Consider the following 14,778-nt stretch of genomic DNA (forward strand, 5'->3'; position numbering starts at 1 on the left):
GTGTGAAACATTCTTTTTTTTTTTTTTTACATTTTTTTTAAACATCTTTATTGGAGTATACTTGCTTTACAATATTATGTTAGTTTCTGCTGTATAACAAAGTGAATCAGCTATATGTATACATATAACCCCATATCCCCTCCCTCTTGCATCTCCCTCCCTCCCACCCTCCCTGTCCCACCCCTCTAGGTGGTCACAAAGCACCGAGCTGATCTCCCTGTGCTATGCGGCTGCTTCCCACTAGCTATTTATTTTACATTTGGTAGTGTATATATGTCCATGCCACTCTCTCACTTCGTCCCAGATTACCCTTCTCCCTCCCCGTGTCCTCAAGGCCATTCTCTACGTCTGCGTCTTTATTCCTGTCCTGCCCCTAGGTTCATCGGAACCTTTTTTTTTTTTTTTTTTAAGAGTCCATATATATGTGTTAGCATATGGTATTTGTTTTGCTCTTTCTGACTTACTTCACTCTGTATGATAGACTCTAGTTCCATCCACCTCACTACAAATAACTCAATTTCGTTTCTTTTTATGGCTAATATTCCATTGTATATATGTGCCATATCTTTATCCATTCATCTGTCAGTAGACACTGAGGTTGCTTCCATGTCCTGGCTATTGTAAATAGAGCTGCAATGAACATTGTGGTACATGACTCTTTGAATTATGGTTTTCTCAGGGTATATGCCCAGTAGTGAGATTGCTGGGTCATATGGTAGTTCTATTTTTAGTTTTTTAAGGAACCTCCATACTGTTCTCCATAGTGGCTGTATCAACTTACATTCCCACCAACAGTGCAAGAGGGTTCCCTTTTCTCCGCACCCTCTCCAGCATTTATTGTTTGTAGATTTTTTAAAGATGGCCATTCTGACCGGTGTGAGGTGATACCTCATTGTAGTTTTGATTTGCATTTCTCTAATGATTAGTGACGTTGAGCATCCTTTCATGTGTTTGTTGGCAATCTGTATATATTCTTTGGAGAAATGTCTATTTAGGTCTTCTGCCCATTTTTGGATTTGAAACATTCTTATAACTAAATCTTGTGTGTGATTCAGATTACTTCCTTGGGGCAACTTCCTGCCAGATCACAGTGTTGTCTCATTGTCTCATTTCCAGCCTTTATAGCTCATTGTATTTAACAGAAATTCCAGAATAATGTAAAATCCCACGGTTGCCATCAGGCATCCTTATCATTTGCCTACTTAAGAAGAATTCCTTCCTCACCACTATAGATGTTCTTTCTGTGAGGAAGTGATGCTCATGAATGTTGCTTTCCACATTAATTTCAGTTGTGATAAGTGTTCCACTCATGGAGGCACTCTGTGTGATGAGCATAGAACATGGAAACTTACCCAGTTTGGGTAGTTCTATGAAACTCCTGTGTCTACCGCCTGGTGTGTTACAGTGAAGACACTTAAAAAAACCCTATATTGTGTGAAAAGTCAGTGAAAGTAAGACCTGAGGAATGAGTTGATGTGAGCCAAGTTGATGTGAGTTGATGTGAAGTATTTAAAATTTTGATAGATACTTCAAAACTGCTTAATCAAAGGCTTCATCATTTTATATTTCTATCAGCATGAAAGGGTCCATTTTCTAGCATTCTAACCAGTAATTGATGTTATCAATGTTTTTAACTTTTTGAATCTAATGGATTAAAAATGATATATTTTAAATTTATATTTCCCAGTTACTTGTGAGAGTGAGTACTTTTTTCTCATTTTTATTTCAATTTGTATTTCTGCTTTGAATTTCCTGTTCACAGCAGGGCTGTGATTTTCCATTTCATATGTGTCTTTATATTTCAGTGGAGGTTAGTAAAGGTTGCTTCAGGAGCTGCTATCCAATGCTATTTTAAATGACAGCTTTAAAAGTTGGATTTTGAAAGTGATAGGGGCAAGGTTGAGTGATACCATTATATAATGTCAGTTCTGTCGATTTCCCTGGGCAAGTTTTTTATCCTCTTTAAACCTCAGCCTCCTCATTTATAAAGTGGGGATAATAATAGTACCTACTATTTGTCCTGAGGGTTAAATGTTTTTGTGAGGATTAATTAATATAAAGTGCCTAGGATAATGGCTGGCACAAAAATTCGACTGTCATCATTTGTTACATAATGTTGTCACTGTTGTTACTTATTACCACTTTTATTATCAACATTTTGTTAAAGTCAGAGGTGTCTTTGGGAAAATGGCACTGAATGAGCAAATTAGCAATACTAGGTACAATTTCAGGTCTCTGTTTTACCCAGTACAGTGGTTGTGGATTTACTCCCTTTCCCCAGAGTTGGCTTTTTCATTCCCAGAATTTATGCATTTATACTTCCTTCATGGTCTTAAAGATGTGGTCAAAAAAGAAACAAAGAGAAAACCATAGTAAGTGGAGTATATTCCTGGGGGCGGAAGGAAGCCGCTCTTCTGGACCTTGAAATCACACCTGCACAGCATGTCGTGAAACCTGTCACATGATGAAAGCTGGATTTCAGAGGCACCTTCCTTATTATACAAACTTCTGCTACAAAGACAGAAAGAATAAAGGGAAGCAAACCTACTCGCTTAGCTTGTCCTCAACAAAGGCTTAGGGGATTTTCTGAGGCACAGATGTGTGTAGTTATGGTTAGATAGACTGACTCAATGGAATTTAAATGCGCAACTGGGAAGAAAAGACTTTTTTGAAATATGAATTTCTTCTTTAAAAAATCTTCAACAGAAGATGAGGATGATGGGGTCCCTCTTATTCCTAAAAGGAGCGTCTGCATTCCAGTTTCTGACTGAATGTAGATACCTTGGTTTGCTTCCATATAGGAACAGTCTCTGAGGAAACTGTCATAGACAGTGAGGTTTGGGGGCACCAGGAGGCCCACTGTGCTGATAGCCTTGCTTTTAACTTTCAGAGTTCAAGGTCTTTGCCTTTAGGTTTTAAGTGTTGGCCATCTACTTTGTCTTCCAAGTCCTACCTGGAGGAGCAACCATTAAACTACTATGAATCACTAACACCCTAATTGGCATTTATTGTATCCCTTTTATTTAAAGAAGGTGGGTAAAATTAAGGCATGGAAGAAATTAGAAGTTGGGGATTAGGAGAAATAAGGGAATTCCTTTGAAATGTATGCCTAACTTGAAGAGGGCAGGCCTGGATGAGATGACAGAATTGATTGAAGTAATGGAGATGAAGACAAGAGTGAATACAGAGGCAGGTGTCTGTGCCCCCCCGCCCCGCCCCCGTCCAAGAATTGATCGTACGTTGACAGTTTCTTCTATGTCCTTCCTCTCTCCTTCTCCCTCCTACCTCCTCTTATTAAGATTTTGACCGTTTAACTTATCCTCTAAGTTGAAGAGGAGCCCATGGATTAAAAGTGAAGGATTTTCTCTCCACTTGAATGTGCATCAGCACGCATTACCTTCTCACTCATTTACTCAGGGAAACAGTTGGTCAACAAAATTTGGAGGGGGTTCTGGAAAATACCAAAAGTAAAACTAGGAATATTTCATAAAATCCACTTTTATTTCTAGCCTATAGATGTAGATTTTAGATAGTTTGACTACAAAATAGGCAATTGATTACCATTAACCAGGATGGGAAACATGAAGAGAAAAGCAGATTGCAAAATGGAAAAATTTAGTTTTTGAAATCTTGAGTTTGAGGTGCCTATGGGTCATTCAGGTAGAACTGTTTTATAGCCAACTGAAAATATGGCTCTGGGGCTCCAGAAAGAGGCTTAGGCTGAAGATACAGATTTGGAGTCATTACTTTAAAAAGCTTCAAATATTATTTATAGAAAACTACTTTAGTAATAGTTCATCTTTCAATAAGGTTAAACACAATTGCTTTTTAAAAAATCTATTACATTGTAAAACTTTTTTCTAAATTTTGGTTTTATAACATTGTTTTAACTTTTCAGTGATTCTCTACTGTCAAATTTCAGCTTGTACTTAATTATTTCTCTTGTATCTTTTTGATTTGATAGTCTAATTCAAATGCATTTGTATAATATGTTTTAGAGCAAAGAATAACTAAGTAGGATCCAACAAAGAGAAGAGAGAAGACTAATTAAAATAACCCTCAGTTAGTGTGACCTTTTTGTATTCTATATTAAAGAGCATCTATTTCTAATTAAAACATGAATTTATTATTTGAAAGTCTTTCCTGAACCATGTTCATAATATAAAATATAAAACTTTAAAATATCAAGATAATTAATTGCAAATATATTATGACTTGCTAATAAACATTAAGACTAACTGAAGTAGCAGAATTTAGTGAAACAAATGGTTAGAATTGACAGTCACAATGTAAACAGGATGTTAATTAATATGACTCCCATTTTTTCCACTTTGTCTTTTGCTAAACAAGTTTAAGAGTGATACGCTCCATGTGCACTGAATTTCATATTACCCATTTAACAGATCTTCTTAATGCACCGACGTTTGACAAAAATCAGAATCCAATTTACTCCATCTAATCGAGAAATATTTATACTATTTTAGAGATAGAATTTCGAATTCCTGTTTCCATCATCTTTGCATCTAAGTAGCAGTCATTCTCCCACAACCCTTTATAGTCTACCTTTGTTTTTGCCTGTCAGATATAATACTGCTATTTTAAATTTCTGAACCGCTTACTCTTCTTGCAAGTAGGGGGCATCTCTTACACCTCATTAAATCATCTATTTGTTTATCCACCAAAATGCTCATCATATTTCTTTGTACATTTGTAAATGTCTTATCCGAATGGAACTTTTTGTTAGACTATCTCCAAATATCACAGTATGAAATATCTCTTCATTTTACACTCTGTCTAGTCATTCCATGCACTTCCAAACATGCTATAGAAGACAGACAATGTGTTAAAGACAAGCTTAACAGTTCTAAGCAATTCTGTTTCTGTCCTCACATTTTTTTTCCCCCACTTAAGAAGCCTGAGGAGAGTTGATGTTGTCCAGCTAACATCTAATGGGCCCTATTGCCTATGTGTGAGCAGTAGTATTTTAAAGTAGTCACCTTAGATCAAAAAAAAATAAATAAATAAAAAAGTAGTCACCTTACAGATCACGGTGTTCAACATACCAAATGAAAAAAAATTCTGAGATTAGAAAGTTCAAATGATGAAGAAAGATTGCTTAGATTTGTTGCTACTTAGCAATCAGGTGAAACTGAGCAAAAAATGTCATCTCTTGAATTTCTCTGGGTATAAAATATACTTAAGTTTAAAAAAATGATTGGTGTCAGACTAGATGATATTTGAGTTTACCTCAGTGTAACTAAGATTGATTTTTGAAAAAGTAAGCAAAGTGTTTTGTTTCATTAATATCAAATTTTAAAGTACTTAATACTTTGTTTTAATTATTATCATTCCATTCCATTTTCATGAGGGGGAATTTGTTTTTTCAGTGATCTACTTTTTATTTGAAAATATATCCATTACTCTCAATAGCTTTTTTTTTTTTTTTTTTTTTTTTTTTTGGTGGTACGCGGGCCTCTCACTGTTGTGGCCTCTCCCGTTGCGGAGCGCAGGCTCAGCGGCCATGGCTCACGGGCCCAGCCGCTCTGCGGCATGTGGGATCTTCCCAGACTGGGGCACGAACCCACGTCCCCTGCATCGGCAGGCGGGCTCTCAACCACTGCGCCACCAGGGAAGCCCTCTCAATAGGTTTTAATCAATAATAGAATAAGCAAATGACATATTCTGTTTCAATAATTTCATGCCACTTTACTTAAGTAATCCTTCTCAAGGCAAGATTCTTTTTGTAATATCTTAGTCTGTACCATTCACTTCGGTGTGCTTTTTTGACACTTAAGAGAATTCATCTCCATGAACAGAGTATGAATTACTCTATTTATTAGTATTGAAAAAAAGGGAATAGGAGGTTGCAAATAGATTATAGAGAAGTAGCAGCTATTTTTGTAAAGAAGCTGTGGGAAAAATGCGGACAAATAAGGACATAATCGTCTGCATTTTGGGAATGCATTCCAGTGGCATCTTGCTGGGGAGGCTGAGTGTGGGAATGACAAAGTCTAATAGGAAGTGCTTTGGCATTTAAGTTGCTTTGGTCATAAGCACAGACAGGTGACCCTGGCTGAGTAAAGGTGATCCAAAATGTTCCTTCTCATGCATTCTAGTTATTCTGCATCTCTGCAACAGCAGTGAGAGTCAGCCACTTTGAGTTATAAAATCAGGCACTGAACTCCTAGAAGATGAGACACTTCTAGGTGTCCACATCATCTGAAACAAAGCAAAGGGGGAACAAGGCAAGCATCTCACGAAATCCTGCAAAGCAACCAGGAGACGTTTCTGCCCAGCAATGCATGGTGAACCATAACTAACAATGAATGACTGGTTGTTTTTTATTTCACATATATAAAATATCATTGACTTTTTTCTTAGTGTGCTGTACTGTTTTAAAGAATATGAAACTATGTATACGTTACTCTGAATTTTATTTTTGGATAAACTTATTTTTCTAAAAGGTCTTAAACAACACCATTGCAAATTACCATGTCATACAAAAATGAGCTTTCTTATGAAGTCTTAGAAATTTAAAAGAATTCCTAATTAAGGCCATGTGACAGTTTGTTTCAGTGTTTTACATAAAACTGTCAGGAATTTTAAATCGACTAGCAACCTTTTTTTAATTATTAATTAATTAATTATTTTATTTTATTTATTTTTGGCTGAGTTGGGTCTTCGTTGCCGCGCGCGGGCTTTCTCTAGTTACGGCTTGCGGAGGCTGCTCTTTGTTGCAGTGCGCGGGCTTCTCATTGCGGTGGCTTCTCTTGTTGCAGAGTATGGGCTTTAGGCGCGCGGGCTTCAGTAGTTGTGGTGCACGGGCTTTGTTGCTCCGCGGCATGTGGGATTTTCCCGGACCAGGGCTTGAACCCGTGTCCCCTGCATTGGCAGGCGGATTCTTAACCACTGCGCCACCAGGGAAGCCCTAAATTGACTAGCAACTTTAAAAACTAATATCTGAACCAAATTCCTTAGTTGTAGTTTATTTTTAAATACTCTAATAATGCTACATAGTTTTTTATTGTAGTATTACATTCATTTCTGTTCCTTTGAGTAAGAAGGTGACTGAGGGACAGATTGGATGTACAGAGGAAATCGCCCTGACTTGGGACCAGCAGCGGTGGATGGTGGGACCTTGTTCTGTTACTCGTTGGCTGAGTGAGCTTAGATATGTTGACACCACCTCATCTTTCTGCCCATGAAAGATTGTCCATGTCCATTGACTGAGAGCCTGCTCTGTGCCGGGCAGCATGATTACTAATCTTTACAGCAGCACTTCATGGTGGGCATTATTACACCCATTTTATAAATGAAGAAAGTGAAGCTCAGAAGGTCAGGCAACTTGCCCAGGGTCACACTGCTAGTGAGCCGCCAATGCTGAGATTCTGAACTGTCTGCATATAAAGCCCATGTGTTCATTCCACAAATTTATAATTCTCTGAGTTATTTATACTTCACTTTGGGAATCTCTATCCTGACCATATTCTGCTTTTTTATACCTTTTTTACTGCTGAGAATTCTTCTGAAAACCTGTTATTGATTTTTAACTAACCACATTTTGAGCAATTGTTCCTTGACACATTTTTCTAAATCTGATTGGTTTTTCAGTGTGTCATCACAGATCATCTCTAGACAAACTGATTTCATGTAGTCTGTCAAACTGGATGAGTCTATTCTCATCCCTTTATATAATTGTAAATAAAATTATTGAAAATAGTATCCTCTTACCTCTCAATGTCAGGATTCTTTTCAGGACATCTTGCCTCCAATATATTGTTGTGTAATTATTTCATCAGGTGGTTGTCGGGTTTCATTTGTAATCTCTCTGTCCATGGTTTTCTCTACAGAAATAGAAGAATTAAAAGAAAAAGTGCAGCTCATGAGACTGTTCTGCCAGAACGGCAAATTCTTTTCGTAAATGCTATAGAGTTACAGAGTCCTGGTTTGTCATCCAAACCTATGCTAGTTCACTCTTTTCAGAATCTGATTCTCTTGCTTTCGTATATTTTCATCGTACATGCTGAGATCCAGCTGTATAAAAATGTCTTCAGGCTCAGAGGTTCCTTTTGTAATAGAAAGAAACTTTAATTGCTGCAAGGCTGAAGATACCAGCTGTGTTCAAAAATAGCTACACTGTTTTAGCAAAACATACATTAATTTCCCCAGTGGTGAAAAATGTTTAAAAAATATAAATGAAGTAGTTAGTCCCTATAGGATCAAGGAAATAATGACAAACTATTTTAATTATGTTTAGAAGTTCAGACTTTAGCGTTCTTATCATCTTATTACTTCCAGTAAGTTAGCTTCCTTTAGGTGCTTACATCCTAGGCAAATCCTAGGCAAATTCTGTGACAAGCTGTGCTTCATCTTATGCCTCTGTACTTTACATCTGGAGATTATGGAATTTAGATGCTGAATTTGACATAATTTTATAAAATTGGCGTAGTAAGATTAGCCCTTCACTTTTGTCTACAGGTTTGATATCTGGCTGCTGTAATTACCTCGTAAGTCAGTTCTGAAAGTTTAAGAACCGGGGAAAGCGGGATGGAGTGGAGTGAGGTAGAATCTGCTCTCCTCTTGAGTAGAATCTGCTCTCGTCTTTTGTAAACTCTGGAATGATATTTATTAGGCTGTATGAGTCTAAGCCAGAGAATTAGGGTCAGTAGCTCCCCCAGGTTTATATTCACCTATAAGTGTCATACATACATTGATCATTTTATGCATGTTGTCAGTACTGAATAAAATTTATTAAGTAGATATTAGTTAGGAAGGGCTTTGTTTAGAATTCTTTGCATATTGTGATACCTAATGGTGGAATTTTCTAATAGTTGAGTTGACACATCTTAGATGATTTTTCTTTAATTTTATTTATTCAATTATTAAAATGTATGTTACACAGCAGTATATGACTACATCTCCAAAGAAAGTAAAGTATTTCCAGATAAGTTGATCTATCCTCAAATCTACTTCTCCGGGAAATAAAATACATTGTTATCAGTTTGGTATATATCCTCCAGACCTGGATTTGATATTTTATATTTATATATATATATATATATATATATATATATATACACATATATATACACACACACACACACATACATACAGACACACACACACACAGAAAACATATGGTGTTGCTTTGTGTGTATGTGTTTTATATAAATAGTACCATACTTTGTATTGTTGATCATTTTTCAAGAAAGTTTTTCAAGGGTTTGCCAGTTTGCAGCTCTGGTTAAAACGAGTTCCATACCACCATTTCTATCTCAGGCAAAACTGTGAAGGAGATGAAATTTTTTTCTTGGTCTCTATTATTTTGTGCATTATCTCTTTCGTCCATTTTTATTTTTCAATCCCTCCTCTCTCCTTTCTCATCCTATCACTTAGACCTTAAGGAAAGGATTCCTATCCTTCACTTTGAACGTAAGTCAGTGTATTACTTACAACACGTATATTAATTGTTAGCACCAAGTACAAAATAGAATGCTTTGTTCCAGTTAAAAGAACTTCCAGTACCAATAAGACAATGTGGAAATGTTTTAGAGAGCATGAGATTTCTTCTTTGTCCCTGAAGTCCCACCTATTAGGTACCTGCTCATTCTGTGAGGCCATGAGCCAACTCAGCCCAAGCATATTTTGAAAGAAAATGCACAAATTTTGAACAGGGCTTACATTTGGTTATGGAACCATTTGTCAGAGCTCCAGTTTATAATTTGAAATCATGGGGCTCCTCTATTCAACCAGGAGGAAGGCAGTGAGGTATTAAGAGTTCAGCATGTCCAAATGAAAAGGAGACAGATTATTTGCTCTGAGAATATGTAACAGCATGTACCACTACAACTGTTTTTATGTGGTAGTGATGGTTGTAACATAGCTAAGAGCCCAGTGGCCCAAAACAAAGAACTTCTGTGTTCCCTACCACCAGGCTTTTGCTCCTCTGGGGTCATTTTGGACCCCAAACTTTAAAAAATTGTTCACAGCTACTTACATATACCTCTGTGGTTTTCAAATTCATGATCCTGCTGCTGTTTTCTACCTTAAGGAATGCATACCTACTTATTACATATCAGGCAAGATGCCAGCCATTTTTATATACTTTATATTTTATCAAAGATGTCAGGTTTAGTAAGGCAAAGATGAGGATACCCATTTTACAGGTGAGGCCATTGAAGTTCAAGGTCACCTAACTAAAGTGGTTGTTTCATAATTCAAACTGAGATGACGTTAACTGCAAAGTCTGTCTTTTCCATTAAGCCTTGCAGCTTCTTTTTATATCCCTTGTTTTCAAACAATATTGCATAGACTTTTTTTTATAAGCAGTCTTGCATTATATTTTGGACTCACTCTAAATTAGTGTCATTTTGGAGAAAGTTTAAAAACTAAACTATGGAGTATTCATAATTAGGTATGAATGTAATTTGCCATGTTGGAAATTCTGCCAGCCAAAACCCATTTAAAGTCTTGCTGATAGAAGTTTTCTTTTCACTAAGAGCATCTGCTAGCTAAAATAATGACCAAAAGGGAGAAGCCACTCGAATAATCAAGTCTGTTCACTGACTAAACTTGTTTCTCTGTTCCCAAATTCTTAGATTAATGAAGACCCTGAGTTGTTTTGAGGCATTACACAAAGTATTCCTCTGTGTCCTCCCAGTGTTTTCAAGAGGAATTAGAATTTTCCCTGGCTGTCCAGTTATCTGACACTTTTTTTGTTTTTAATGTAATGGACTTGTGGTTTAGCATTTCACTGCCTTTTTGTGGTTGCAAAATTAATTGAACTACTTAAAAGTATTTCTCTGTTAAGATATCATATTTACATCAGGTGTAATTTTTGTATACATTTTACGTTGCATTGAGTGAAAACACAGGTGTTCTAGAACGACCTGTTTTTGTGTTTGTATTCTTAACCGATATGTTTACTCTATATTGATATTTGAACTCATCAAAGCAAAATTTATTATTCTAAATAAAATTGATAGTTTGGTCTTTCATTTCTTGTCACAGCTCTAAGCATTTTGCTTTGGGAAGAGAATACTATTTTGAGTCTAACAAAATATCTTAAGATTATTGAATATATTTATGCTTAGCAAACTTTAAATAATCAGGAAACTTATTTGAAAATCAACTTATTATTTTGAATTTTGAGTTAATAATTTAGGCATTTCATAAAGTGAGATACCTCTGTTTTTAAATGTGATTTATGTTATTTAAATAGTGAAGCTCTGTTACTGAGTTTTGGGAACGATGTTTTGACATGGTACGAGATGTACCACTGATTTGCTAAGACCTTGTACATATTTTTGTTTTATCCACTGAAACCATTGCTCAGGTATTTGTGAAATGGCTTAGGGATAGCATTCAGAAATGCATTTGTGGAAGTCTCACCTCACACTAGTCAGAATGGCCATCATCAGAAAGTCTACAAGGAACAAATGCTGGAGAGGGTATGGAGAAAAGGGAATCTTCCTACACTGTTGGTGGGAATATAAATTGATGCAGCCACTACAGAAAACAGTATCGAGGTTCCTTAAACTAAAAATAGAGCTACCACATGATCCAGCAATCCCACTTCTGGACATGTATCCAGAAAAGAAACTAATTCAAAAAGATATATGTACCCCAATGTTTATAGGAGCGCTATTTACAATAGCCAAGACATGGAAACAACCCAAGTGCCCATCAACAGACAATTGGTTTAAGAAGATGTAGTATATATACAATGGAATATTACTCGACCATAAAAAAGATTGAAATGTTGCCATTTGCAGCAACATGGATGGACCTAGAGAATATCATACTAAGTGGCATAAGTCATAGAAAGACAAATATATGATACTACTTATATGTGGAATCTAAAAAATAATACAAATGAATCTATATACAAAACAAACTCACAGATAGAAAACAAACTTATGGTTACCAAAGGGTGAAAGGGAGGAGGGGGAGAGATAAATAAGGAGTATGGAGTTAACAGGTACATACTACTATACATAAAATAGATAAGCAGCAAGGATTTACTGTGTGACACAGGGAACTATAGTTACTATCTTGTAATAACCTGTAATGGAAAATCTGAAAATATATGTAACTAAATCACTTTGCTGTACACCTGAAACTAACAATATTGTAAATCACCTATACTTAAATTAAAAAATCAAATTAAAAGAATATCCTTTTTGAAAAAAAAAAGAAATGCATTTGTGGCTGATGTTTCAGCAATACAGGCAAGACTTTCTGTGTCTGTGAATTTCTTAGATTGGAAGGATCTTCTAAATAGTGTTCTCAGTTCAGTGATTCAAATTTTAGACAACAAAATTCTGAGAAGCCACTGGCAATATCATTAAGTCTACCACCACCTTTATAGTCAGTCTTATTGCATGTTTCAGTTAAGTCCACCGGTCTGAAATATAAGCCAATTTCTGGTTATTTCCCCCCACCAAAGAATGTTGTTCTGCTCGAGGCATTGTCACAAGAGCTTAAGTTCTTCCATGCCTAGAAATGTCAATTTACATTGACATTTTTATATTTGTTGTTGTTTTTAGAGCATCAGGGCATCGGGCCTTATCCTGTTGGAAACAATCCTTTTTGGGTCTCTGCTTCTCTACTTTCCGGTAAGTAACATATTTTTATAATTGCATGTTTAAAATAGCCATTCTATTTTGCTATATACGTATACTATATTATATATACTACGTACTATATGTATATATGCTTAGATATATTTCTATATCTGTATGCAAGTTTGTATACCTATATCTATATTGTATAAAATGTAGATGTAGATATATGGTAGATATATAAACAAGGGCTTTACAGATATTTAAATCCTGGCTCTTACCTATTGGGTGACCTTAGACAAGCTGATTAGCATTTCTAAACTAACCTTGGTTTCCTCTTGTAAAATGGAGCTAATTATTCTTTTCTTCCCAAATTTGTGAGAAGTGTTAACTGCTTAAGTGAGCTCACATATGAAAGGCATGCTTGGTATGTACATATAAACACTGGTTTCCTTCTTCTTCCCCCTCTACCTGAATCAGAACCATGAGACACACCAAGTAGTTAATGCTGAAAATTTCCAAATGGTCACATAGACAAATAAGCAGAATAAATGTGTGTGTGGTACTAGTGGTGTGGAGAATCATAACAGACCTTCCTGTCGCACTAGTTACATACCTGTAACCAGAAGATAAGTACTGATTCTACTAATTCAGTTCAACCACTTGTATTCAGCAGTTCTTGTGTGTTAAGCACTTTGCTAATCTGGGAGTACTCTGTAAGTGAGAGAAACTTGCTTTCTCTTCTCAAGAAGGTTACAGCTTAGAAGAGGAGATGAGGAAGTACAGGTAGTTATAATATAATGTGACAAAAGTTAGGAAGAGTAGAAGAGCAGGATGCTGTGGAGGCACTTAGGAGAGACGCCTAACCAAGTCTGGGGAATAAAATATCACTTGACCAAGATCTGAAAGATGAATAGATGTTAGAGAAGGAAAAGGTAGGCCTTCCAGGGCACCACATTCTTTTTGGTTTTCCCCTTACCTCACTAACTGCTCCATTTCAGCCTTCTTTGCTGATTCTTAATCTTCTTTCCCACTTTTTACTACTTGAGTGTCTCAGGACTAGTCCTTGTAGCTTTGCTTAGTCTGCATTCTCCCTTGGGATCTCGTCTAGCCTCAGAAGCTTTAAATGTTGTTGAATTGACAATGACTCCTTACTTTATATCTCCAGCCTAGACTTTTCCCCCAAGCTCCAAACTCATTTTCAACTGCTTACCTGACAACTCCATTGGAAGGTCCAGTAGAATTCCCTGTCATGTTCCTAACTGAGATACTGACCTCCTAAAGTCAGCCCGTCTCTCTGTCTCCATTGACGGCGACTGCAGCCTTCTGGTTACTCAGGCCCCACACCTGGGAGTCATCCTTAACAACTCTCTTTCTCTCACATCCATCAGAAAACCTTCAAAACATAGCAAAGATCCAGCCACTCCCCACCAGTTCACTGTTACTGCCCTAGCCTAAACCAGTCACTGTCTTCTGAGTTATTGCTGCATTCTCTTCCTCCATGCTTACCCCCTACGATCTATCTTCAAAATATCAACCGGTTTGAATGCCAAAGTTAGACCATGGCATTCCTCTCCTCAAAACTCTGAAAACGTTTCTCATTTTACTTACGGTAAAAGCCAGAATCCTTAGGATGGCCTTCAAGGCCCGACATGATTTGGATCCTGCGCCTGCATTACTTCATTTTCTGATCATCTTTCCTGACTCACTGTTTACAAGCGTTCTTAATCTACCCAGGTTTTCTACTTCTTGAATTACATTTTATATTTCTCCTTAAGATAGAAATGTATTTAGGTATAATCATTTTTATTTTTCCATACAATTATCCATATTACTTAAGTTTTCTAATTTACTAGCATAGAGTTATACACAGTAATTAATAATAGAAATGGTATAATAATACAAAGACTGTTTATCATGCCTGGTACTGTTCCTGTATAAATGGCATGTTGTACATTGTAACATTTAATCTTCCTGGTTGAACTACCAGGCAGGTATTTAACCAAAGTCATAGGATCACCCAGTTACAGCGTGAAAGCCTGAAATGACCTCAGTAATCTGAGTAATAATCTTAATCATCTGAATATCTTCTCTTGCTCTGCCATCATCTTTTTCGTGAACCTCTGCTATTTTAAAATATATTTTCTACCCAGTAGCCAGAGGGGTATTTTAAAATATCAAATATAACCTCTCACCACTTCTATACCTTCTCAGT

At 36.4% G+C, this 14,778-nt stretch overlaps 1 protein-coding gene across 1 annotated transcript in view; it reads left to right on the top strand.

The window, feature by feature from the left end:
- GPR158 (G protein-coupled receptor 158) overlaps positions 1-14,778 on the top strand; it is a 329,361-nt gene that overhangs the window by 216,234 nt on the left and 98,349 nt on the right. Inside the window, exon 5 of the mRNA XM_019933175.3 lies at positions 12,549-12,617. Coding sequence (XP_019788734.2) covers positions 12,549-12,617 — 69 coding nt within the window. The remainder of the gene's footprint in view (positions 1-12,548; positions 12,618-14,778) is intronic.

The sequence above is a fragment of the Tursiops truncatus genome, chromosome 2 (assembly GCF_011762595.2).
Source record: "Tursiops truncatus isolate mTurTru1 chromosome 2, mTurTru1.mat.Y, whole genome shotgun sequence".
Classification (NCBI taxonomy): Eukaryota; Metazoa; Chordata; class Mammalia; order Artiodactyla; family Delphinidae; genus Tursiops; species Tursiops truncatus.